We start from the raw sequence: 27,468 nt of genomic DNA on the forward strand, positions 1-27,468 counted from the left end.
CCCTTGGCTGCATAAAATAAATATTGCCACTACACATACCACAATGGTTCCCTTGTTAATGCTGCTGCTGATGATGATGATGATTGCTAAAAATTTGGCAGTTGCATTTCACCAGATGTGCTACTTAAATGGCCATTTAGGACAGAGAATTTCCATCCCCTGACTTGCACCGTTTCATAGTTCTCATCCTTTTATAAACTAGGTATTTGATGGAGCATAAATATGTAAGATCTTACTCAATTTTAATGGACTTTGAAAACTAAAAGTTTCTTTAAAAAAATTGCAGGAAACAAAAGTGACACCAAGAGTACAGTGTTGTCTCTTGTATCAGGACAGGACTGAAATACTGTAGCTGATACTGAAAACAAATTTACCAATTTTCAACTGCACTGGTCTAATGAGTGCTTAAGGGATACCTTGTGAGGGAGCTAAAGAAAAGAAGAACTTGCACTCAAGAAACACGATTAGTGCTGTGGGTTCCTGCGAAGCATTAACTTGACAGCCACGCGCAAGTCAACAGCATTTTTGTTCTCTCCTCTCTACTGGGGGTATTGTTTCAAAGAGGGTCATCGCTTTGCAAGTCTGGCATCTACTTACATTGTTAAAATCTTGCAAGACCCCCATTAGAATAATGGGTCCTGACATATATTTCCTAATTTGCTGTATGATATAACTACTGTGGACAACTGTAATCATACTCCAACTGCTGCTTTAGAAAGAGGTTTTAAAGAAATTGCTCCATTGATCTGAGATGTAATCTGCATCTGTGGTGGTATAAACAATATGTCGTGTGGGATGACAGCATTAATATTTTATTAATAACTCCTTGGACTGCCTGCTACATGAACTGTGGAATGTAAAAACAACTTTCATTGAAGCAGAGGATGAAAAATAAGAGGCGGATTTATAAATAACCTTAAGAAATATTTGAGCCATTTCTAGATCTTATAAACTGCATTTGTGCTAAATATTTTGGCTTTTAAATTGCAGTTTTGCTGCCCTGCATAGACTTTAAAGGATGCTTGCTGCCAACTTAAAATCTGGTCAGTCCTTTTCAAGAAAATCAGATAACTTGGTTTGTGGGATCACATTTGCCAGCCTTTGAGGTTTCACAATCACATTGTCTATTTTGAAAGGATATTTTTCTTCTGATCATCCATATATTTCACTCAAACTAAAAGAGTGAGAAGGGAAATACACTGAAGTTTTTAGCTGTCTCTCTGGGACAGTGCACAGGCTTAATCCAATGCATCTAATGTAACTGGTGATATATGCTGCACAGCTGAAGGCCAAAAGACCTGCAGGGAGAGATCCAGTATCCATAAGCTCAGTGCCTTGCTCTCTTCACTGGCCATACAGAAGGCAGGCATTTTTTCAGAGGGCAACCCAGCCTGTCCAGTTCAATTTATTCTCTCCTCATGGCAATGGCCACATATAATGTACAGCTCCCTTTCTGCACTAGTGGTCAGAGCGCTGTCTGAGGGAGCAGTGACTTGATTTCATAGTTTTATTCTTCCTGAAGAAACTACGCCAAGATATTAGGAAACGGCCTAACTAGTAAAAGAGAGAAGTGGTCATCATTTCTGAAAAGGCTTGGCTGTTGTGGCCCCTAGGCAGCAAGAGACCTCAGCTCTCAGGGTGACAAGAAGCCTGGCTTTCACCTAGTGGTTATAGCATTCAGTGGAGGGGAAGGAGAGCAAGGGAACAGCCTGAAGTCTGGTCTCTACTTCTAGGTCTGTTTTTTTTTTTTTTTTACCATTTATTCAGATATAATCTAATTTGAGAGGCAGGGAAGCTGCATCTGGAACCTTGACTTCAGTGAGCTGTGCTAATTTGCAGGAAAATTGCAGCATACTGCAAATTGTAGGAAGAGTAAAGGAGCTGTAGGAGGCTAGATAGAGCAGTTACTGTTCATGTAGGTGCCTGCAACTTTGGAGTCTGGTGTGTAAGATAGAGGCGCACATAAATAAAAAAGGGCATTTAAATGGAAAAGTATTGCTTGACTGTATGTTTTACTTCACTTATCTAATTAATAGCAGTGGATGTTTCCTTTGAAAATCATAAAAACAAGTGATACTCGAGCCTGATGGATATGATGCCCTTATGCAGAGGCAGAGAGCCCTGCTCCTCATACACACCAGCATTCATGCACTCTGCTTCCAGACAAAAGCCAGTTTGATTTCTGACAACTAGAATAGCCTCTTCTTGGTTTATAGAAAGACGTCAGAGGGAAGAACAAAGATATTTGGGAAATAACAGAGACATTTTTTTCCTGACTGTGTCTCTGTCTTTAAATCAGCCAAGTGCATAAGCCTGCAAATTGCAGTGTATTCAGTTCCCAGAAACCTCAAGGGACAGCTTAGCTAGAATCAGGTCCCAAATGGCTTTACCTTAGGTGAAAAGAGCATCTACTTAAATGTACTTCTATAATGTGTCAGTTTATTATAAAAACACGCACAAAACTTACAAAATTGCGTGACCACTATGGACTGCTCAGCAAACAGAAAGTGGTTCGTGCTCTAAAGAGCATATGCAAGAGGGTGATGAGGATATGCAGGTGCAAGCCTGACATTTAAAAAAAAGTGATTACAACTGTTTTTTTTTTTCTAGATCAGCTACTGCTGTGTGGATTTTGTTTGTAACTATTCAATCTTTAGGCACATATTCTGCCTCCATTATGCAGTATCATTATGACACACAAAAGAAACTTAACATTATCCTCCCAGAGAAAGAAATTCATAATACACCATGGTGCAGTCACCTCTGGGAATATTATAAGGAACGCATCAGCTAGGCAGAAAGCAAAAAAGGATGACACGAAGGAGCCTGATTCACCAAGGACAAATGGATGAGCACAGGTGATGCACTGTGTGGCTTGGAGGAAGCTGTGAAGGTGTTCTGAGACAGCATGCTGGCAAAGCTGATTTCTCATATTATCACATTAATGTAAAATGTGAATGCTAGGACAAGTACAGAGCATCTGCGCAAAGCCATTATTTATCTGAAGAGGTGATGCAGCATGGCTGCATTGCTACACTAGAACAGCAGAAGGTTTGATGAAGTGACAGGCTGTGCTAGTCCATACTGTGCCCCCAAACACAGAAGAAGCTAAAAACAATACAAAAGCAGAATATCTGACCCCTAGGCTGCTCTGACAGGAAAGTCAGCAGGTTCCAGCTGCTGACAATCCAGCTGGTTCGAGCTGCTCAGCAGCCAGCCCTCAGTTGTCTGCTTCAGAAAGCTTTTCCTTCAGACAGAGATTATGAGCATGCATGACTGAAGTCTTGGAGTAGTCAGAAGGACAGAAAATTAAATCAATTTAATCTCAAAATGTCTACAATAAATGTCCAAAGAAGAGCAACAAATATGTAAATATTAATGCAAAGCAAATGAGTTTAGGCTTCAAAATAAGATCCAGAAGCTTTGGAGTAGTAAGTTATTGACAAAGCCCACAAAAAAAAAAAAAAAAAGAACATAAAGTTACAAGAAATCTTCCTTGTCATATTTCAATTGTATGTGCAAATCAGACAAGCACTGAAAACCAGCCCGAGTGGTTTAAGAAGTTACTACCCTCACAATGAAGTTTCTGCCACACCAGGTCCCCGTGCATTTCCATTGAAAATAATCCTTAGTAGTCTAAATCAACCATGTAATATCAAACTAATTCAGCACATATGTTATGGCTGGGTCTGAGAGAGCTTGCCCAACAAAGAAACACTTGCCCTAGACAGAAGGTGTGTTGATAAAATAAACCTAATCTTTCCAGATTCCAGATCTAAAATGAGGACATACTAGACCTTTCAGTGAAATGACTACTCTTTTTTTTTTTTTTTCTCAGAAAAGGGAAGCTATACATTTTTCTGTTTCTCCTTATAAAAAGTATTTTTGTTTGGAATACTTCCTGCAGTCCACCCTTCGACAGCCTCAAACAATCCAAAATGGGGAAATAACCTAGCATAGAAAATCACTGTCTTCATCAGACAGTTGATGATTAGCAAAATAGTAAACAACTGAAATTTGAATTGAATTGAATTCAACAATTGAATTGAATAACTTCAGAAATGGCTGGTAGTATTCTCTTTGCCTATAGAACACATACATTTACTAGGCACTACTTGAAAGGTGATTAAATAGGATTTTAAGTTGCCCCAAAACATCACAGATGTGTAAGAGTGAAAGGTCATCTGGATGCTTTTCTTCATTGCATGGTCAAGTAAGATCAGACAAACCCTCATGAGTGCTTATCTTCCCTATCTTTTTTAAAGGTTTCAATTAGATAGATTCCACATTCTTCCTAAGCAACCTGTGCCTGGGTTTAGTTATCCTCACAGTAACTTTTTCCTAATATTGCACCTATACTTTCTCTTCTGCAAATTAAACTGTTTCATCCTTACCACATCAGTGCAGTGGAGAACAACTGATCACTTTATAATAACTTTTAAATATTTGAAGACTATTATTGTAACTCTCTTTTCTAAACAAACTTAGTTCATTCAGGTTTTTTTTTTTTTCCAAGCAGCTCGGGTTTTCTTAGGTCCCTGTCATTCTTGTTGCTTCTTCTCTAGGCCCTTTCTCAATTTGTCACCATCTTTTCTACAAGTGTGCAGGTCAAGGATGAATACAAAAGTACAACTGAGACCTCTCTAGTGATAAGTAGAGCAGAATAATTGCCTCCCATGCTTCATGCAACATTCTTGTTAATTCACCTCAGAATGGGATTGTCTTTTTTATGCAATAGCAGCATATTCTTAATTCAGACTCAACTATAGCTAACTGTCAGACAGACACCTAACCAGATGGTCCCCAGTTTTCACCTATATATTTTTTTCTTTTCCACTTTGAGTGTGTTCTGCTTTTTGTCACCATTGTATTCACAGATTCTATTCAATTGATTTCTGACCATTTCTCCAATTCATCAAGCTCATTTTGAATTCTGATTATGTCCCCCACATCCTTATAAGTTCCCACATGGTGTCCTCCATGAATTTGCTAATCCCCTCTCTTCTGTCATCCAAGATATTTGTGAAATTACTGAGCAATATTATATCTAGGAAGAGGTTATGTTGGTTATATCTTGATAGGCTTTATGAAATTACTTTGTATTTTCACATTACCATGAATTTTGTAAAAGCCTCCTTCATTCTTGGTTTTGTAGAAAAAACAAACAAACAAACAAACAAACAAAAACCTATAGCTGCATGCATTAGTTTGGATCTGGTACTACCATAGGCTGAAACAATAGCTCTGGAAAGTGTAAACTGAGTCATTCATCTTAGTGAGATATTTAATATGAAGTTGCAGGACAATTAAATGTCAACATTAATTTTCACTGATGATCAGCTTTGTAGAATCAAGCTCATATGTATGTAATTTCTTTTATAATGTCAAATAATGAGGGGCCCATGCAGGGATAGCTAATTGCCATTGGGTATTCTGGAGTGATTCTTCACTTAATTGACAAAATATCCTAGTTTTTGCCAAGATAATTTGTCCAATCTTTTCATAATTTTTACACACAAATCAGAATAAATATTTGCAATGACATCCTGAGTACTTTTGCTACCTATCCCATTACTGCTAAAATCCACACATTTTATTAGTGTTTATAAACGTGCTGCATTTTTAATGTAATATAAATTGTTTGTAACTATAAGTTAGGACTGATTCAAAGTTCAGTTTTAAGTAAATAGATATCTTTTCATTGATTTAAGCTGGCTTTAGTTCTGTTAGAAAAAAATGTTTGAAATTTGAATAAAGGCAATTAGTTGCAGTTGTAAAATTTAGTACTTACACAACAATAATTAAAATGTTATTTACACTGAAATTTATCAAAATGAGATTTATCTGTGGGTGATAGTATGCTCCTAATAAGGTTGCTAAGTAGGTATTTAATATTCATACAAGCATTTATTTTAAGACTATAAATCATTGCAATTTAATAGTGCTTGAAAAGGAAATGAACTTTCAATATAAGCAACATTTTGCCTAGGATACAAAATATTTTATTAGCTAACTTCCTTATATTGAGTCATTCTCATGAAGTCAATGGAGTTACAGCAAGGCTGAATTTGCCCACAGAATATTAATGAGAGGATGGTCAGTTGTTTAGGTGGTATCCAAATTCTTCTATCTTGGTGGAAAGGAAGAAAAAAAAAATTGAAGTCTTTGAAAAACTGGAAATTATGTTATTATGCTGAATAGATCAACAGTAAACACCTAAAACTGTTACTACAGTACACGACAAATCAGTACTTTCTCTTATTTAGTAAATATAAGAGAAGAAAATGCTAAGCAGTGGTAAATGGGAACTACCAGGCTATGAATACGTAGGAAACTCCTGAGTTTCTCTGTGCTGCTGATTACACCTACTGATGACACTAAGTGTGAAAAAATGCTATCACAAGGAATTCCAGGATAACATATGGAGAGAAAAAAAAAGGCAAAACAAAACAAACAAAAATAATAATAAAAAAAAAAAACAGCTCACCTTGAGAACTGAAGTAGTAAAATCGGGGGAAATTCAGCAACGTGGTTTCTAAAATAATACATTTAGAGACTACTAGTAGGAGTTCTTGTTACTTAGGAGGATGTCATAACTGGAAACTACGAGAGAGGAAGAGAATTGGACTATGTCAGTCAGTCACAGAGGATTGTAAACAGTGTGATGGAAAGGCAAGCGTGTTCTGAATCTTTAAATAGGCAAGTCCTAGTAAAGACAGAAAAGTATTAACGTCTCTGCACGAAGTCATGGGAAGAGCTCCTTTGGGATAAGCACATGACATGCTCGTCACCCACACTGAAGACAAAGGAAGATTCAAAGGAATCAAAAGTGAGCAAATAAAGCTGAAGAAATTATCAAAAGGGGACAAGAAGAGACTAAAACCTCTTAGTTTAATTTAAAAACAATCAGGAGAGTGATATCAGTGCAGGCAAATGCTGGCAATGGAAAACATCAGCTTCTGGAGAAACAAGTGAGCAGACTAACTATCAGAAGAATGAGGTGACATTGACAATGCATTAGTACAGTTGGCCTGGAAATCCAGGTAAAGTTTGAATGTCAAGCATGAATTTCTGTGATAGTCTTTTAGTGCAACTAAGAAGTAAAAGAAAACAACTGTTTTTTTAAAACAGAGTTTGGTTAACTTTGTGCAGGATATAGAAGGCGTGATTGCCTGTAATAGCAGGGTGTTGAAGCTGGGGAGTCATTTCTGGTTCTAATAAGGAAAAACCTGAACAATGTAATGAAAGGAACTTAATCACAGTGGAAAATCCTACTGACTTCATTTGTAGGGCTAAAGTTGAGCAACTGGAGCTAAAGACCAAAGTATGTTGTAGTTGAGAGCTCTTCTCTGATGGCTGAATCTGATGCAGTGTTTCCAGTTTACCGAACCATTTATTGAAACAGAACATGACCAATTTACCTTGAAACAAATGGCTGGAACAGAACTTACTGCTAAATTATTCTTTGGAACAAAGGTTTTTATTCACGTTTATTTTGAAATCTGTCTATGAAGTGAATGATACATTTTAGAGAAAACAGCATGACTCAGTTGCATCAATTTCAAAACGAGTTTTAAAATCAATTGGTATTTTCAAAAGGATATTGCTATTTCAGCTACAAATGTATCTCCAGATTGTTAGTTATAAACCTGAGGTTTAAAAAATCACGTTTTCCAATGGCTGGATACAAGATGTACTTTTTATTGTCTTTCACAACAGGAAACCATATCAAAGAAAAGCTTTTTTTTTGCTAATGACATTGTTTCAGATTGACTAATACGTTATGAGGAAACAGACAATGTTTTCAGACCTTCTTAAAGAAGGTAGTTAATGAATACAGCATAACATAAATCTCACTGTTATTCATCAGCTTTTATATTTATGTATAGAACTGCTGAGTTGACAAGCTCACCAGCAGGTTTATATATGCAGCACATAACACATATATAGATAGAGCACCACAGTCACAAACGGAAGGCAAGGCAGATATTCTTAATTGATTGATGGTTTTCAGATGGTACAAAATTGGGGCCAATCTTATACAAAACATGCACCAAAAAGCACCTTTGGTTATGTTCCATTTAACCATGATATTAGCAGGTAAGTTGTTTTATCACAGTATGTTCCTATAAAATGTACAGTGGTTTTGCTGGCTGCTGTGAACTCTTGCAGCCATTCCAGCAGAAGGCACCATGGTAACCACACTGGAGAGTGTCCCTGACATTTAGGAAAAGGCAGCTGAGAGAGACTGCAAGATAGTCAAGGAAACATGCAGCTGGCTCTTTCTCCATTAGTTACTCAGGAGGAGAAAGAGTTTCTCCTGGAAACACATGAGGCAGTGGCAAATTGACAGATTTTTCATGCAGCTGCTAATAAATGTCAGGGAGAAGCAGGCAACAAAACACCACACAATCTTTTGGTGGGTGGGAGAAAGAAAAACTTTACAATGAAAAAGGGAAACTGAAATAGTGGCTACACCATTAGAGAAGAAATAAGCCAATTTGACAAAAAGTGTCAAATGGAGAGGGTAGGAAGATGGCTCTAGGAAAAGGGATGGAGTGAGAAGACAGGAAGTCATGCAGAAAAGCTCTTTTTAGCACATGCTCCATAGCTAAAGCAAAGAATTTCAAGGGGAACCTCAGATGTGTGATCAAGCCACTGCAACAGATTATCATCTGTTCCTTTTATTTGTAGGAGAACAAATGTTCTTATTTTGATTGGATACACATAGTACGGTCACATTAGGACTGGCATGTATACAGATCTCTCTTTGGTGGTTCAGATGTGTTGGTAAAGATTAGTTACAGTACATACTGTATCTGTTTGAAGCAAATACTCACAGCTGAAGAAAATGAATGGTTGTGCTATTTAAATTATACATTTCCAGTATATGTTACATATTGTATGGCACCTGTTTGTGCTGGTCTTCTTTCATCTGTCCATACTCTGAAATCAGGTAAAAACAGATTAAGGAGGTGAAGAGCTGGTGCTCCTATTGAGCAGTGACATTACTTAGAACTCCTTGGCTCTGTTCACAGAGTAAAGTTGGCTTTCATGAACAGACATTTGACCAAAAAAAAGATAAACATCTTTTTCCTTGTATTTTTTCACTGAATAGCGTTCCAGCCATAACTATTTGCTTCTCTGAACATTGACAGAAAACATACAGCTAAAAAACCTGAGATACTGTACTGTGTATAAGCAAAGTGGTGAGAACATGCAAAAACAGGCAGAAAATCTACTCTATTCAGAAATGGTTCTACTCTATTCAGAAATAATTTATGAACCCCATGTTCCTAAATACTCCAGCAACAATATTTTTTCAGTTTTTCCCTTCTACTTAATCAAGCAGGGTAATGCAAGGTAGGCATTTTGTTGCATGCTTCTTTTTCCATTAACTCGGTAAAAATAATTGTTGTCAGTCTGTGACCATGCGCCCAAGCCCTGAATTTACTCCTTACATAGACAGGAAATATTGGAAGTTTAAGATAAATTTCCAAGTCTGTATATGCATTTTTTTTTTCCCAGCATTCGGTACCTTGCTTTTCCATTTTTAATATCTTCATTTTCTTAACTGCCTTTTAAACATTTCTCTGGTTAACACAGTTTTCATCAGATAAAGCTCACTGACAGAGAAGGCACTGACAGAGAAACACCACATTCAGAGGGAAAACAGCTTAGCTCTGACATGCAGCATCTATAATAATGGATGGAAGAAGACAGTCAATTGTTTCTGTGGCTCCTAAAATAGGATCACTGCCAGGCAATATCAGATCAAGCCACAGTTTAATTTCTCATAAAGAAAGCTCTCACAGGAGAGCAGAAAGAGGCCCCCGCAGGAAGGATGTGGAGTTTGTTGTGTGCACAACTGCTAAAGCATAGCAGGAAATGGCTAAATCTATGTGCAGCTAGACGCCTGGACCTGGCTTTTTACAAAAAGGACTTTATGCACCTTTCACAGCTGAAAGACATGATCAGAACTGAACTTCTGCAATTCTGGCAACCAAACAATGGAGGGGACAGCTCAGCTGATAAATCTAGTGGAGGCACAGCCTCTGTCCTGTGGACTCTGCTGCTAAGAAACAGTTTTGGACCTTGACAGCTTTCAGCAGGACTTTCTTCACAAGATGAAATGCCTTTGAATGTGCCAGAGTAGTTTAATGCACACCACAAGTGCAGGGGGAAGAAAAGCTGTGAAATTCAAAGACAAATATGGGGCCGCAGAGCTTTAATTTGGAATCATACACTTACTTTGGGATGTAAGCAGATTTTAGGCATGCCCGCTATTTCTCCAGGGTGGTGTGGAAAGCTTGTTACTGTGATAGAGAAACAGGGCACAGACTTATTTGAAGAAACTTCCTAGAATGAATCTTCCCATTGTAAGTAAATTATATAATTATCCCGTATAATTCAGCTTCTTAGAAGTGTGCTGATGTGCCAATACAAGTCATGATACTGCATATAAATCAAGTGTATACAAATAAACACCACGTCATCCCTCAGAGACTCTTGACAGAAAGTATTCTATGTACAAAGAATGATTTCTGCCTCTTGCTAATTTATTCACCTAGCCATGAATTACTACCACTTTCAGCAAGCCTGCAGACTTAACTAGCTATTGCTGGCACCAGCAGAACTTCATGGCTTTTGCAACAGTTAGCAGGTGGGAAGAAATGCAGCAACCATGTTAATACTTTACAAGTGAGCCCAGCCACAAAGCTACCAACTGGGCTGGCTCCAAACATGCAGCTGAAGAGAAGCAGAGGTGCATTTTTGTCTCTGAAGGCGACATTATTTACATATGACAGGGGCACCTCTAGAACTGAAAGCACCATTTTTTTTCTACAAGTTAAATTTGGAAAGGGCAGGATTTTTCAGTGGGTTGGGTTTTTTGTTTGTTTTGTTTGTGTCTTGTTGTTGTTGTTTTTCAGAAAATGCTGATTCATCCAAAACAAAACTGCTCATGGGATTCCCCAGTTTCATATTTTGAAAAGTTTTGGAAAAAATATTTTTCTGGGAAAAAAAATAATATTATAGAATTTAAAAATGAAATTCCAAAGTAGACTGTTTTAGCATGAAAGATGGATTACAGTAATTTGCATTAATTTAGCATTCAAAATTTAAAAATGGAAATAGGATGTCCTGCTCTTCCCATGATCTGCTTAACTCTAAGTCAGGCACATTTGAGGATACCAAGCACACATCCCTTACTGAGCTTGCAGTGGTTGTGGCTCTAGGGGCACCTGAGCCCACATGAGAGCTTTCTCCTGTCAAAGAGGGAGGCCACACTCCTCCTTCTGAGGATCCTTCCTCCTACCCTTCATCTATCTTCTTTCTCTGCTCCTAGCCATGCAGATTTAGCTAGCCACACATTTTTTAGGACAGCTTTAACCACTGTTGGCCCATGGAAAAGTTATTTAGGTCATGAATGGCTTCAAATTTGTGAGTACATTGCAGAATTAATTATTGCCCTTACTTCAGGAGGTTAGCAAACTGTGCATACTGAATTGAATGGGGTTTGAGTACAACAGGAGAAAAAAAATGAACAAAGGTTGTTATAAATAGATCAGAATACCCCTTTGAATAAAAATGTTCGTAAGTGGGACCTAAGCAAAAGGGCTGTAGCAGGTAAGTAAAGCAAGGCCTTCTGTAAACATAATCAATGAGAGAATTACTTTCAGGGCTCTGAACTTCACATATCTGTAAATCATCTTGATGACGATCTCAAAATAGTCATCTCTGCAGTCTGGAAGCAAGTAGTCCTCAAGCACATATCCTTCTCACTTTAGCACAGATTGAATGCACTTGTAAATGAGAAATCATTCAGTAGTATATATATGAGGATACTTTTATGATCCTTTTGAAGGGCAAAGAGGCTTAACCACAAGCTCTAGTCTACTGTCAGATATCTCAATTTTTTATTTATTTTATTTTTTTTTGGTTTTCATCTAAGTTTGATGTAGTCCCAAAGACAGCATTCCTAAAAAAGCTTTCAATTTAAAATCACATTTACTTAATGGATAGTCTCTATATCTCTGTGAACCCTGTCCAGACCTTGTTAAAACAGCAGTGCCACACTATGCAAATACCTTATGCATTGATCTCTACACTTCAGAAAAAGACTCTCCTGCGTTTGAGTAATCTAGTTGGTGCTCAGAATGAAGTGATGTGCAGTTTCTGAAAATGACCCAGATGGTTCCTTTGTTTACAGCATTTAAAGAAAGAAATGGGGGAAGGAACAGGCCTTATCAGAGTTCCTTATGAGGAAACTGGCAAACAAATGACTTACGCCTTTATTGACAGAAAAATGACATTTATTTTTATTTTTTATTTTTTACCAATGAGATGCCAAATATGGATACCAACATGCTGTTCTTTATACCTGTCCTACAAGCATCCAACTTCGAATGGTCAATGAATATGGAGTTAATTTCCCCTCTCCCAAAACCCTTTGCAAGTTTTACTCAGTTTATCCTACAAATATTGACTGAATCGAAGCTAAATAAATTGCACTTTTCTTCTAGGAGCCTTCTACTCCTTAAATATCATCTCTCATTACACAAGAGAATGGAGACAGCTGATGTTTGAACCATATTACTTCATATGAATTCAAATGTCTGACCACAAATATCCTGAGTAGATTTCTTATTGAGTTGAATAACTTCTTTTGTGTTCTTGATTCAGTAAATTCAGATATCTTAAACGGGGACTTCTCTACGGTCATAGATGCCAGAATGTCGCTCCCTGATTTAGGACACCTTGTCTCTTTAATGTGAACAGATGCACAACACTGTAATTTTTGTTGCTTAATCATCAGCCTTCCCAAAACCACAATACAATAGGCTTGTTAATTAATGAGTCTGTGAATTTAGTGACAAAACACTGGAACCATGAGTGGCTGTACAGTCCGGAGGATGTAAATACATGCAATGAGCTATTATGCAAGAAAAGGTATGACAGCCTCTGAAGCATAAGGTCTACTAAATAATAAGATCCTCTGCAGAGCTATTGTTATATGAGTTAATAAAATAGTGCACATTATCTTGATTAATTACAATGCATCCTTCATACAAGGAACACACAGGGCTCAAGAGTATAGACTTTTCTTTATTAGTCACAACTGATGCAGCACATCACTCATGATTATACTCTGTGAATATAAAACACAAAGCAAATTATTTCATAGGCAATGAAAAGACAAATCTCACAAACTTATGTTGATACTGCCATGACAGCTAGATAGCAAGAAAAAAAAGTGAAGTTAATTTGATATGCATCATCTCCCAAGAGTACAGTTTTATCCAGCTAGTGATGACAGGATGTTTCATCAGTTTTTGCCAGGGCTGTCCTGGAGACTTTTCACTTTGGTCTGGTAGAGCTGTCTATTAAATCAGTTGGTTCAGCAGGCAGCTCCTGGATCCCAACTCTAGCCAGCTCCTGGTGGTGCCTCCACACACAGCCTGACTCTTAGGATTTGGCTCATGAAATGGCCCCTCTACCTTATGCCTCACTGAACTGTAATGGATGGGATCCAGACCCCGCACCTCCACCCTCCCACTGCCTTTGCCCTGATCCAGGAACTATTTCATATTCTTCTGGAAATAGCCCCTTCCAGCTGGCTGTGCTTGAACCTAACTTGCTCTTATATCAGCACGCTAACTTCTAACTCATTTCCGCATTCCTTTTAACACACCAGCATTGTTTTGAGGCATAGCAGGCATCATATGCAGGGTTAACAGCTTCTTCACATAGAAGGAATAGCAAGACCAAGGAGACAGGAGCATGCATGATGCCCACACACATACAAATACTCTTCGGCACAGCATCTCCTCTATTGCAACTGCAAGGCAAAATGCCTTGCAGCTATATGCCTGGCCTTGTCCATCCTCCCAACAGATGGCTGTTGAACAGGGAGACAGGCTGATGATGAGGGGAGATCCTGAAATTTTCCAGTTTCCCTATATCAAATTGTTGAGTAATAGAAGCAGAAGACATCTTACAGAATAAGTACAATCAGCTACCAATGTCAAAATTGTTTTCTTGAGCCACAGTTGAGAAAATGCAGATTCTTGCTTACTTTTTAGGCTGAGTGAAAAGCAAATTACACCTGTAAATGTTTATGGACATAAGCAACAACTTATTTTCCCATAAACTTTATAAGCAGTGAATGTGTAATAGAATTGTCACAGTAGTAGCAGATGATATAACAAAATTTGAAATTAAAACACTATGTCTTATTTGGGCTATAAAGAGAATTACATTTTCTCAGTATCACTGAAAGTAAGACTATTTTCATTTCATAGCCTTTCTATAGGCATCTACATATGAAGCCACAAGCACAAAGTTCCACAACCTGGGGTGGCAAAAATAGCCTTTCAAATGACAACTAAGGTTTTGTCCTTGTAGAAACAGTAATGGGGAACAATAAACTATGGAGATATCTCCAGAGGGTCTTGAATCAGATATAAAATGATAACAATTTTAACAAGATTAGTTTAATGTTCACCATGGGAGTAAAAACAACAAACCATTATATTTAGGTGTTGTTACAGTGGATACTGGTGCAAGTGTCAGAAGAGAATCAACTTCCTGACAAATTTTACTACTGAGATATACCAGTTATTCAAAATTATTTGAAAAGATGGTAATTAATTATCCTGATGAACACTGCATTGTGTGTGAGTCAGCAGTGTGCCCTTGCAGTGAGGAAGGCCAAGATACCAGGCAACTTTAACAAGACTGGCCAACAAGACAATGGAAACGATTATTTTCCTCTATGTTGCACTAGTGAGGTGACATCTAGAACAGTGAGTCCAGTTTTGACTTCCTTCCCAAGCCAGTATGAGACAGATATTAACAAACTAAGGGCCACTGATATTGTCAGGTGGTTGGAGGACATCTCGTAAAAGGAGAGGTTGAGGCAACTGAGTTTGTAGAGGCTGGAGATCATAGAATAGAATCATAGAATATGCTGTTAGAAGGGACCTACAAGAATCACTGAGTCCAACTCCTGGCTCCAACAGAGGATCACCCAGAAATCAAAACATACGTCTGAGAGCATTGTCCAAACATTTCTTGAACTCCAGCACGCTTGGTGCTGTAACCACTGCTCTGGGGAGCCTGTTCCAGATCCCAAGCACCTCTGGGTACAGAACCTTTCCCTAACACCCAGCCTGACCCTCCCCTGTCCCAGCTCCATGCCGTTCCCTTGGGTCCTGTTGCTGTCCCCAGAGAGCAGAGCTTTGCTGTCCCCAGAGAGCTGAGCTCAGCGTCTGCCCCTCCACCCTCCTCGTGAGGGAGCCGCAGGCCACAACGAGGCCTCCCTCAGCTTGCTCTGCTCTGGGCTGAACAAACCAAGGGACCTCAAACGCTCTTCATATGTCTTCCCCTCTAGACCCTTTGCCGTCTTTGTAGACCTCCTTTGGACACTGATAGCTTTATGTCCTTCTTATATTGTGGTGTCCCAAACTGTATAGAGTACTTGAGGTGAGGATGCCCCAGCACAGAGTAGAGAGAGGAATGAGGGAACATGGCTGAAGTCTACTGCTATGTAAAGGTGATCTACAAGCACTGCACAGGTGAAAGGTAAGAGGCAATAGTCACAAGTTTCTATAAGAGAAATTGCAGTTGGCTAAATGAAAAAAAATTCTTCAGAATGAAGGTGGAACACGTTGCTGAGGCTGCACTATCTCCCTCCTTGGAGATTTTCAAAACTCAGTTGGACAAGGTCTGAACAACCTGCTTGAACTTTGAAGTTAGTTCTGCTTTGAGCAGGGGGTTGGACCAGCTAATCTCCAAGGAGCCTTTCAAACCAAAATTATTCTGATTCTGTAGTCCAGAATCCACACCCCCTCCCACCCATCCACATCCCCCCAAGAAAAAGTAAATATAACCCACATTCTTCTTGAAAACAAACAAACAAACAAACCACAAAATTGTCCTTCAAGTACCCGGAGTCTCAGCATGTTAGACTGAAATCACTCTTTGCCCAAGATCAGCGTTGCCTGTGTCTATGAAGCAATTGTGGATCATTGTATCACAAAATGAATGGTGGCACAAACTGAACTTAATACCCTTGCTGAGACAAAGAACACTGAACTGGCTGTGCTATTCATTTACATAACAAATTCAATTTTTAAAAGTCTTCATGTTTTGTAATTCCTGGAAGGCTGTTCAGAATTTCTTGCTTTTAATAGATTTCAGCTCTGGTTTTCCCCTAAACCACATAACTTGTTTGTTGCAGAGCAAACAAGAACCCAAATTCCAGGAGTAATAACCTCAACAGAAAGAAATTTCACTGAAAAAAAATCAACAAACCTGCATTATTTTTGGTATTGTTTGATAATTTGACATGAACATTCACATCTGGAGTTTCACAGACTACTGTCAACCAGACATGTTAAAAAATAAGAAAACATTATATCATTACTTTTGTCAAAGACAATGCAGATAAACAAAGCAATAAAAAGTTAATACTTCATTTGTATGTAAGAAAAATAATGGAAGCTCATATTGCCTGCTTAATAGCTTGAAATAATGAGATTACCTAACCTTAGTGATGCAGCTAAATAATGTCTGAATGATCTTTGGTCATCAATTAGTATGTAAATGATTTGAGGAAATATATTTTCTCAGTACACCTGTTTTTTCTACAAGCAAAAATGGTTTGATTTGCTTTTTGTATATCATCCACAAATTTTCATTATGTCATCAAAAATAATTTCTATCACTGTTTTAATAAAAAAAGAAAGGTTGCTCAACTAGAGCTTACTAATAAATTAGTTTTAAACCACTTACTCTGAAGAAATGGATGCAACTCTGAAGAGTAGACTGTCCACACCTTTCACTGTCCACACCTTTAACACTCCATTTGTTTATGCAAATATATGTAAAGTCAGCACATACAAACACAAAAACATCATGCTTGAAAGTGCAGGTTTTCCCTATAGATTAAAGTTGCACTCTTAGAATTACTACAAAATGTTTCCATGTAAATGTTTAACATTTACACCTTCAGTAGGTGTACCTACTTACACCCAAGAATCAAAATCTGATGATGAGTCACATAACTTACAGTAGGTGAAACTGCTGTATTAGGAAACTTCACCTTCAAAAATTACATGATTTCAGCAGGTAATTCTAGTTCTAGTTCTAGTTTTGTTTTACTTTTTCCTCATAGCAAAAGGAGTTTATTGACCCACTGTGGCTAACGTATTTGAAATTTCTTATTTGATATGGAGAATGAAGTTTGCTCAAACTCAGATAAATTTACCAGGCCAGTTAGATGTTTCTTACTCATAGCTGATCAAACTCCATACCTGTAGGATCCCAAGACCTACTCTTAAAACTTCATTGCCACAAAGAGGCTATTTTTTCAGGTTTTTCAGTGAGTGCATTATAAAATAGAAGAATATAACTTGTGTCTGCGGAAAGCATGAACTGCCAAAGTATACGCCATCTATTCAGAAATGTGCACGTTGGTTTATGTCTCAAAGCCATAAATCTGAGTTACGTGTAGTAGTTATACATACAAGTACCTGACAACGCTTGCACTTGTGCTCTAAACATTCTGAGCAGACCCTCAGGAATAAAATGAGATTAAAATAAGCAAATAATTTATTATAAATGAATGAGATCAAAATAAGTATGTCTCAGCCTCCAGACTTCTATGCCTCCAATGCACAGTGATGTTAAAATTTGTAATTTTTCTTCACATTCAGGAAGACTGTGTGTTTTTTAAGTGCAAGTTGAATTTGCATATTCCCTTCACACCATGAACCAACTCCATGGCATTTCAGAAATGGCATTTATCACAAGATTCACAATACCTAGACACCAAGTACCTGATTTACATGAAGCCCTGCCAAAAAGCTTTGAAAACCCTTCTCCTTCCACGACTGGAGCTGTCTGCGTTATGTGTGCAGGGGACCCATAGGGCAGCAGGAACATGACTCTTGCACTCAGCCACCCCACTGCCAACAGTAGAGTCACTAGGGCAAGGGCACATGAAGTGAGACGACTACATGAAGGCATCTCACACATTGAGAGTGAACTAAAAGATCTGAATCTTCCAGCTTGTAAAAGTCCATGCTGTTTTGCCATCCAGCAATACAAAATACACAGCATACGTAACCTGTGTCTGTTGCAGCAGCTGCACAGCGGGTTTGTGCTCTATGTGGACTGGGGAAGAGCTCTATCGTTCTCTGATGTTCTATGCAAGACCTATTCACTATTCTTTAAAGTAAATTCATAAATTGCCCTCTGGTCACCTGTAATCCTGGAGGCTTATCCCTGCATTTCTCTAACTGCAATATTAAAAAACGGATGGATTTTGAACATGAAATATTGTATCGATTGATCTTATGCTTGGATTTTGCAGTACAATGTGTGTAAGGGGGAGTTTTCATTATAAATCTCATTTTGAAGGGTTTATGACTAGCCTGTTTCAATTCTCTCTAGCCTCAAAACTTGTTAAATGTATTTTACCCTGGAAGATAAAAACTGTCTTGAAAATGAGAAAGACAGTGAAAAGAAAGAAAAAGAATGGTATAACTTCCTTTAACTATAGGAACATATTTTAAACAAATATATGAAAGGTTGAAATTTGATAGTCTATATTTCTTTTCACAATTTTTTTTCTCTCTTTTCTGTTTGAAACAGTAATTTAAATCATTAAAAATGTAGGATCCTAAACACATTTACAGGAAGCCACTTTTAGTTCTGTGTGAAATATATGTATTATTTAGGACAAATTTACCTTTCCAATATTATTGAAAGTGGCTTGACTTACACAGAATAATCTAAGGAGTCAAAATGAATTTCCCATAATCCTTCTGTGATTTTAGGCAAAGTTTATGCAGAATTTAAGGGCATATCTTAAGGGTTTCCTACTTACACAAATGAGAGAGCTTATTGCCCAAATGACGGACTTTTTAGGATAAGCAGGATGGTACCTGGAAAAAATACTCAGGTAGTCAGAAGCAAAGTGCAGAAGTTCATATGCAGTGTATGCATATGTTTCCACCCACAAAATGTGATGTTTCTTGTTTCAGCCGTTCTGTATGCTTTTCAGACTTACGAGAATAGTAACATTCAGACAAAAGAGCACCTAACAATGAAGGCTCAGCCTTCACATGGAAAATAAGGAGCTGATTGGTGACAGCCAACATGGCTTCACTGAGGGCAGGTTATGCCTGAAAAATTTGGTGGCCTTCTACAATAGGGTTACAGCATTGGTGGATAGGGGAAGAGCAAACGACATAATCTACCTGGACTTAGGCAAAGCATTTGACACTGTCCCACATGAAATCCTTGTCTCTAAATTGGAGAGACATGGACTTGATGGATGGACCACTTGGTGCATAAGGAATTGGTTGTATGGTCGCACTCATAGAATTGAGGTCAACGGCTCAATGTCCAGGTGGAGATCAGTAATGATCAGCGCTATTCCTCAGGGGTCAGTATCGGGGATGGCACTATTTAACATCTTTGCCAGTGACATGGACAGTGAAACTGAGTGCACCCTCAGCAAGTTTGCCAGTGACACCAAGCCACGTGGTGCGGCCAATATGCTGGAGAGGAAGAGATGCCATCCAGAGGGACCTTAAGAGACTTAGAGGTGGGCCTGTGAGAACCTCACAAAGTTCAACAAGGCCAAGTGCAAGGTCCTGCATTGCCCCTGGGTTGGGGCAATCCCAAGTACAAATACAGACTGGGCAGAGCATGGATTGAGAGCAGCCCTGATGAGAAGACTTGGAGGGTGTTGGTTGACGAGAAGCTCCACATGAGCTGGCAATGTGCGCTTGCAGCCCAAAAAGCGAACCGTGTCCTGGGCTGCATCAAAATAAGTGTGTCCAGTACACAGGTTGAGGGAGGTGATTGTCCTCCTCTGCTCTGCTCTCATGAGACCCCACCTGGAGTACTTCATTCAGCTCTGGAGCCCCCAGCAAAAGAAGGACGTGGAAGTATTAGAATGAGTCCAGAGGAGGGACAGAAAAATGATCAAGGGGCTGGAGCACCTCTCCTACAAAGACAGCCTGAGGAGGCTGGTGTTGTTGAGGCTGGAGAAGAGAAGACTCTGGGGAAACCTTCCAGTACCTAGAGGGGGGCTACAGAAAAGCTGGAGAGTGACTCTTTGCCAGGGAGTGTAGTGATAGGACAAGGGGGAATGGCTTTAAACTAAAAGAGCGTAGATATAGATTAGATATAAGTAGAAAATTATTTACTCAGAGGGTGGTGAGGCACTGAAACAGGTTGCCCGGAGAAGCTGTGGATGCCCCATCCCTGGAGGTGTTCAAGGCCAGGTTGGATGGGGCTTTGGGCAACCTGGTCTAGTGGAAGTATCCCTGCCCATTGCACCCATTGCAAGGGGTTGGAACTAGATGGTCTATAAAGTCCCTTCCAGTGCAAATCATCCTATGGTTCTATGATTCATCAAATAAAGCAAGTCCCAAGGTTAAGGTTCTAAGGATGAGGGCTTGCTTGTTTCAAAAGTAACAGATATAGGAAACAAAATAATCTATCCCATTGTAAATTCACTGTAATTTTTCAGAATCCATTTCCCATTTTTTTAGTTTAATAATTGTTTAGGCATACAGTGAGTGGTATACAGACATCATGTGCTCTTCAAGTTAAGAGAATGAACATGAGAATATGAAAGCAAATCAAGTTCTTCAGAAAGACAGTTTTGCTTACCTGTGTATGACCAATCGATCTCTTCAATCAATTTCCTCTGTTGTCTATAGTATCCGTACACCAAATCTGCAAAGTAACAATGAATTTACAACATGAAAACTGGAAGCTTAACAGGAACAAGACATGCAGATGACCCCCTCACTCCCAACGCTATTGTAATTACTGATGTATGGTGTACCTGGTCTTAATTTTGGACTTTGAATGGTACTTGTTAACTGTAATATAAACACCGTTTGCATTGTAGCATATAAAGGTCATAAACAAAGCAAAGATAAGTGCTTTTCAGTTTATCGGAATCTCATTTGTTATTCAATTTTTAACTTTTAGCATAAAACTTGACATACATATGCTGGTATGATTAATGGTTTCTTCCTCCCAAACTTCATTCCATCCAGGTGTTTGTTTATTTATTTACTTATTTATTTTTTGTTCACATTGTATCTAATTTGTTTATATTCCATCCAGTTTTTAGGTTCCATCTATTTTCTTTTTTTCTTTTTTCTTTTAAATATATAATTTCAACTGAATTTTCCCTTTAAAATTAATACACCTATCACCAGACCTCCCTCTGAAGAAACTGTCTTCTGTGATGTCCTTTACAAAGAACTAGTCTAGTTTACTTGGAAGTCAATGAAACCTAAATTTTTACTTCAGTGCGATTAGGACTTTACAGGTTTTCTCTAACTTTGTATTACTGATGCCATTTAAAGATAGTGAATAAATATTCTAAAATTTCATTTCAGTGTGGACTAGCATCAGCAATATTATAGCTGATGTATGTGAAGTTACTTGTATCTCCATAAACTTTATTGAGAAAGGCTAAATATTAGATACTTTTTAATGACATTATTTTTCTCTAGAGAGACTAACTATATAAACGCTTATTGATTTTTTTTGACTACAGGATAACCTTCACTGTTATGCTTTTTATGTCCGTATAACTCTAGCAATGCTACTGGTGCATGCAAAAGGAAGACTATGCCCTCAATACTTATTAATATATGCAAATTGGAGATACAGTTTTTTGAGACTATCATTTCTAAAGTAATAATCTTTACTAGCTTCATTAAATACTGTTCTAGAGAAGCACAATATAACCTACTTAAGAAATAATTGCATATGAACACATTGAGCACACATGTGGATTGCCTCCTTGAGAAAATGTCATAGAATTAGGCTCACATTCTGCAGTAAATACAATTTCATGAAACATTTGCATAGCATCCATTTCTTTTTCTTTAATGGGAACAAGTCTGCAGTGTTGATTATGGGATGTTAAATCATAATTGCTATTTGCAAGGTTAGCAATGTTCTGTGCTTTACAATGATTGTCTACCTATCTAAATTCCACATATTTCAATAACATCAAGCCACCTGCCTCCCCCATGAAACTGTGATTCCCCTTAAATGTTTTTTATCTTCCCTTTCTCCCTCCCCATCAAAAAACACCCTTGCAACACTTAGCAACATTCACTCATGACTAAGATTTCTACAAAAAGATCAAACTTTATATCTGAGTCCTGGAACTGAAAGCAGTGGCAAAAGGCTTTACTTGCACTCATTGTCTTTGGACTATATTTTCAAGTCAATATACATTGTGCCTGCTTCTTTAATTAATTATGTAAAAGAAAGCTGTTTAAGTTCTGATTCACAGGTGTCAGTTGCTGTCTCCAGTTTCCTCTTTTATCCATTGTCCTCCTAATTGTTACTTCAAACAATCAGTTGAGCATTCATATGCTAAGTAAGCAGGGTTTGGGCGTGAGAGCGTCCCACCACTTTTTAAATTCCAGATGGAGGTCTGATGGACAAGGAGTGATAGCTTCAATGAACAAGAAAAAAAGGGGCAAGGTTCACTTTTTTTTTGGTGCATTACACACTTATAGACCCAGTAAATCTTATGGAAAGTCTTTATAAATGCCAGGAGACCTTAGGAGTTCATACACCTTTTCTCCTCTGCTATTCACCTATTGTGCTCCCACAGTCCCTTCACAGCACACTCACAGGCAGTGATTGTCAGTGGTTTTGGTATTGCCTCTTTCTGTTACAAACGTGACAAAATGAAGGAAGAAAAGCAAATTTCATTTGGGGAAGGAAGCAATTGAGGAACCGTGGGTAGCAGGGGTGTCAGATAAAAGTGCGTGCTTCTGTGTGAGTGTAAGGGGACAAGTGCATGCAGCAATTTTTCCCTTGAGCTTTGCTAGCTTCCTTGGCAAAGCACAACCATGAATCATATAAAGCCTTGCTGTGTAAACACTCAGTGACCAGCCAACAGTAGAGACCAGATGGAAAGAAAGTTTTCTTTTAGAGTTAACGAATTAACATCCATTTTGCTTTTGGGATATGACAACAATACAAGTGTATCTAAGTGTATTTAAATACAACAGTGTATTTAAGTTCCTTACATGTAATTTAAATGAATGTGGTATTAATGAGAAAGTCTTCACAAAAGCGTTGTGGTGTTATATGTAAATCTTTTATACTGACACTTGAGCTTTTAAAACGATCAGCTTGAGAGTCAACGTGGCTCTTGTACCACTGACTGACTCTCTTCAGCTAGTGCCCAAAACAGTTTGAATTCTACTGATGGTTTATGAAGCAAAAAGTCTTCAGTGTTCTCTTCTTCTTTCAGGATTCTGTTGAATATGTTTCCAAAGACCGTTGATTAATTTATAGAGCAAGACAGCTCAGTTGTGAGGTCACCTTTCAACCAGTTGTATGGTTATCTTTCTACGTACGTCAGGGAGACATGCAAGATATCATTATATCATTAATTGCTTTTTGTTCCCTTCTCTACCCTCCTTCAGAGACTGCATGAGTCTGTGAGACTTGCTTGCTTTATATTCTACCTAACTAGTCCACACCCAAGTTCCAGAGGCCCATAAAGTTAGGAATTGTGGTGGCCAATGCTTCACTGTTTGTGAGGAGCAGCTGGACTGACTGATTTGTTGTTGACCTTGTCTCACGTTCAGTCATGGGGAAAAAAACAGAGAAGAGGGGCTTCTGGTTAAAGCATAGTACTGGGAGTAGTATGATCTTGTAGATTTTTTTTCCAATTTAGAATGTATAAATAGCCAGGTTTTCTTCCTCCTGACATGAGTCTGATATTTCTTTTGCACCTATTGGCCTTGGTTGAGTTGCTTTTGATTTACTGCTCTGAATGAAGCATTCTGATACTCAGTGTGTATTTATTCACATGTAAAGGTAAAAATGGAATAGTTTTAAAGATTAAAAGAAATATATGTGAGTGAAATCTTGATTTAGCACTCTGTGCTGGGATAAAAAAGTAGAAACAGGACCTCAAATCTATGATTTTTGGCAGGGAAAATCCTCTGACAGACGCTGACACAACAAGTCACAAATGGCCTCCAGAGACCCTTCTCCTAAGCCTTAGCAAAAAGGGTATTGAGAGGACAGTTTTTGAGGCACAAAGTATGTTTGGGGATGTTACACTCGATGTGCTGCTTTGCTATGCAGGAGAAAGGTCAAGCGTAATCTGGGACTGTAATTTATACCAGTCTGCTGTAATTTTACCAGGTCTGTATGCCTGTCCTTTTTGCCAAGGCGGTGTCAAGAGATACCAGCTGCTAGACTCAAGAGGACAAAAGGACAACCTCCTGTGTTTTAGCCTTTGCTAAGCCTAAGCTACAGCCTGAACTTCTGAGCTGCACCTCCAGTGAAACCTGCATTTACAAGACTATGCCACCAGATGCCATTTTTATGGAAGCTGGGACACATTTAGATAAAAGATTTTCTGCACAGGGCACTGATGTTCTTTGTGCACAGTAGAGGTAGGCAGTCTTAACTCGTCATTCAAGTTGCAAAAACATCATGTGGTCCTAGGAAGTTACACGTCACTCAGTATTTTCCTCCTGTCCCAAAATCTAATTGAGAAGCAAAGAGCAGAGACTCTAAATTCATATGCATTCATCTAGTTCAAGTGGACAATGGCAATGCGTTACAGACGTGCATTGACTTTAAAATCAACAGGAATTTCAATTTACATGCACAGGATTCGACCTGTGGTTCATATGTCAAAGAAGAGCATAGGAACTTTCTGGATTCTAGCAAGCATTTAAGCAATCGCTGAAAATGATACAAAGTACATTTGAAATTAAATACACAGTGAAGAAGTTCTCATTTTAAACAAAATTGTGTCTCATGAGATCTTTCCTGTGTACACTTGTATTATTGACACTGCATAAGCTGGATGCTATGAATACTAGGAGCTTGTACTGGTTCAGAAAAGATTAGAATAATCTATAAGTGACAAATACCTCTTAAACACAATTTGATCACTTTTGGTTCACCATACCTCTGAGCCAGATGCAGATGAAATTGGGAGCATTATACTGGGAAATCATCATTACATATTTAACTTATTTTAATGTATTTGCCTAGGCATTTGCTATTGGTTATTGTCAAGGACAGACAAATGGCTTGACCTAGCAAAACAGTCTGAAAATTTTTATTCAAATACATACGGTGCTTGCCAATACACTCAGCAAACTGTTTAGCAGGACAAAGGACTGGTCACCCAGGTTCAGATTTTCTACCAGACTGATTTAAATCCACTGAAGGTTATCAAGATGCACCAACTGATGTCTAAATGTGAATGTCTTGGATAATACTCATTCAAATACAGTAGTGTAGCTCTGACCTTACGCCCTACTTGATCTTTCTACTCTTCAACAGCACTTTTATAGAACGTAAAATATTTTGAAAGTCATATTTTTTAGACCAAAACATTGGAGAAGAGTTAGGTTTAAACACAGACAACAAATTGAAATTGTATGATAAGAATACAAAGCTACAAGGTAGCTCAAGGAACAGCTTAGAGACGTGTATGTCTAGTGGCTAAGAAGTGGGGAACTGGACAAAATTTCTGCAAATAAGTCAGAGAGGAGGACAAAATGCACGGCTAGAATAACAACTTTTTTTTTTTTTAAAAAAAAGCTACATGTGATTGTCAAAATAGATGTTTCTTTTCACATATAAAAATAATATAATTAAATAGATCAGAAAGACTTTTATTATGCAGATTCTACTTCAGAAAATAAACAGAATCTTAAACACAACAAAAACTAACAAAATCACCCCTGCTAATAAATAATTTATTCTCTCCTTATTTTACCTTCTTCTATTAACAGAAGGTTTCAGGATCCACTTCTATACCTTTCATCCATCTTATGATGGTGTAGCTTCATTTTCTCAACTGCATGATTTATACTGACAGAGGAATGAAAAGATTAAAAGCACAGTCTGCTAACAGTCACAACGTTCTAATGACAGGAGGTATCTATAAATCTCTTTGAGACAATAAGATACATTTGTCTGAATAAGGTCTCTTTCATGGATTTGTTCAATTTGGTAATGTCATCTGTAAAATCCTTAAAAATACTAAAGTGATTTTATACCCAACCTCTACCATTTCACGTGTATTTTCTCCTTGAAAGTCAAAGTGTTTAAATCTTTTTTCAAGATGGGTCTGAGAATTCTGACAGCCTTAGAGAAACTTAAATTTTTTTTTAATCCACAGTTCCTTCTGTGTAGGCTTATTTTAGGCATCAATATATTTTAGGGTATCTATAAAGAGAATCATTTCCCTTAACTATGCTGGAGTGTAGGCTGCTCATTCTGATATGGGCTGATAAACCAAGACCTTCCCTGCATTAAATATAAAGCCAAAACAGCCTCTTAAAATTTGACAGTTGTTGTGCGTACTTACTAGGAGCACTTACTTACTAATATGAATTACACTTAAATCTAGAAGAAAAGAAGAAGAAGAAGAAGAAGAAGAAGAAGAAGAAGAAAATGATTGATTGCTTTCATTTAAAAGCAGTTATCATTAAGCACCAGAGTATTAGTAGGCACTCTGCTTGCTTAACCTGTCAAAACTTTACAGTGAACAGTGCCATGAATTAAAAGGATAGTGGTTACGGTATGAGCTAATGTTTATAAATCACATTTAATCACGGTTTTCCAGTGTACCTGTATATGAAGAAGCAACAAGGACTCCAGTTTGATCAATTTAGGTTCTATTCCATTGCAATTTTACATGCCTGGTGTTTACAGAATACCCTGATTTTCTAGACAACAAGTGGAAAGTGGGAGGGAGCTCAGGATACCACAGGATATGATCCAATCTGCTTAAATTTGCCACTTCCCAATTTAACAGTGACTACAGGCAAAGTAATAGGATATGTTAGATGCATCTTTCCGTTTTTGATCTTGTACACCTAAACGTCATCTGGATGGAGGAAAATGATCTGACAGACTTCAGCTTCCAACACAACCATTAGCAGTTAGTTGAAGCATTGATCATATTAACTTTTAAAGCTTCACTAGGAATCTATGTAGCATTCAAGTGCCTGCTCATTGAAACAAGGTTGACAAGAGAGTTTAGGTGGGAGACTGGTATAGACAGAATGTCCAGAATGAACAGGCACAGTGAAATTAAGTGCCTGTGAAGCTCTTGGGCTAAATACAAAAATACCTCAACAATTTAAGAACCTACAGAGTAGGTAACCCACGAAGGCTGGATGACTGGCCTGCGTCTGAAGATGATGAATGCCTTCCAGGCATCTAAAGCCAAAACCAGAAGGGACTTAGGAGGACTGTAATCTCCCCCAAGATAAAACACTAACGTCCCATGTATTAAGTGAGGCAAAATGGATTTTACAATAGAAATGGAAATTTTTATTCAAATGCAGGTATCAAGCAGTGCCTTTTGGGACACACTCTTATATAACTCTGCTACTACACAGACTCCTTTCC

The 27,468-nt window shown here is 38.1% G+C and overlaps 1 protein-coding gene across 10 annotated transcripts in view; it reads right to left on the reverse strand.

Annotated features, from left to right (window-relative positions):
* The window catches only part of PTPRZ1 (protein tyrosine phosphatase receptor type Z1), a 139,995-nt gene that overhangs the window by 80,937 nt on the left and 31,590 nt on the right, over window positions 1-27,468 (reverse strand). For all 10 annotated transcript variants that reach the window (XM_083831003.1, XM_083831002.1, XM_083831010.1 and 7 more), the window contains exon 2: window positions 20,695-20,760. In XM_083831003.1, the coding sequence (XP_083687129.1) occupies window positions 20,695-20,760 (66 nt within the window). The remainder of the gene's footprint in view (window positions 1-20,694; window positions 20,761-27,468) is intronic.

The sequence above is a fragment of the Anser anser genome (genome assembly GCF_964211835.1).
Source record: "Anser anser genome assembly, chromosome: 1".
In the NCBI taxonomy this organism is placed as follows: domain Eukaryota; kingdom Metazoa; phylum Chordata; class Aves; order Anseriformes; family Anatidae; genus Anser; species Anser anser.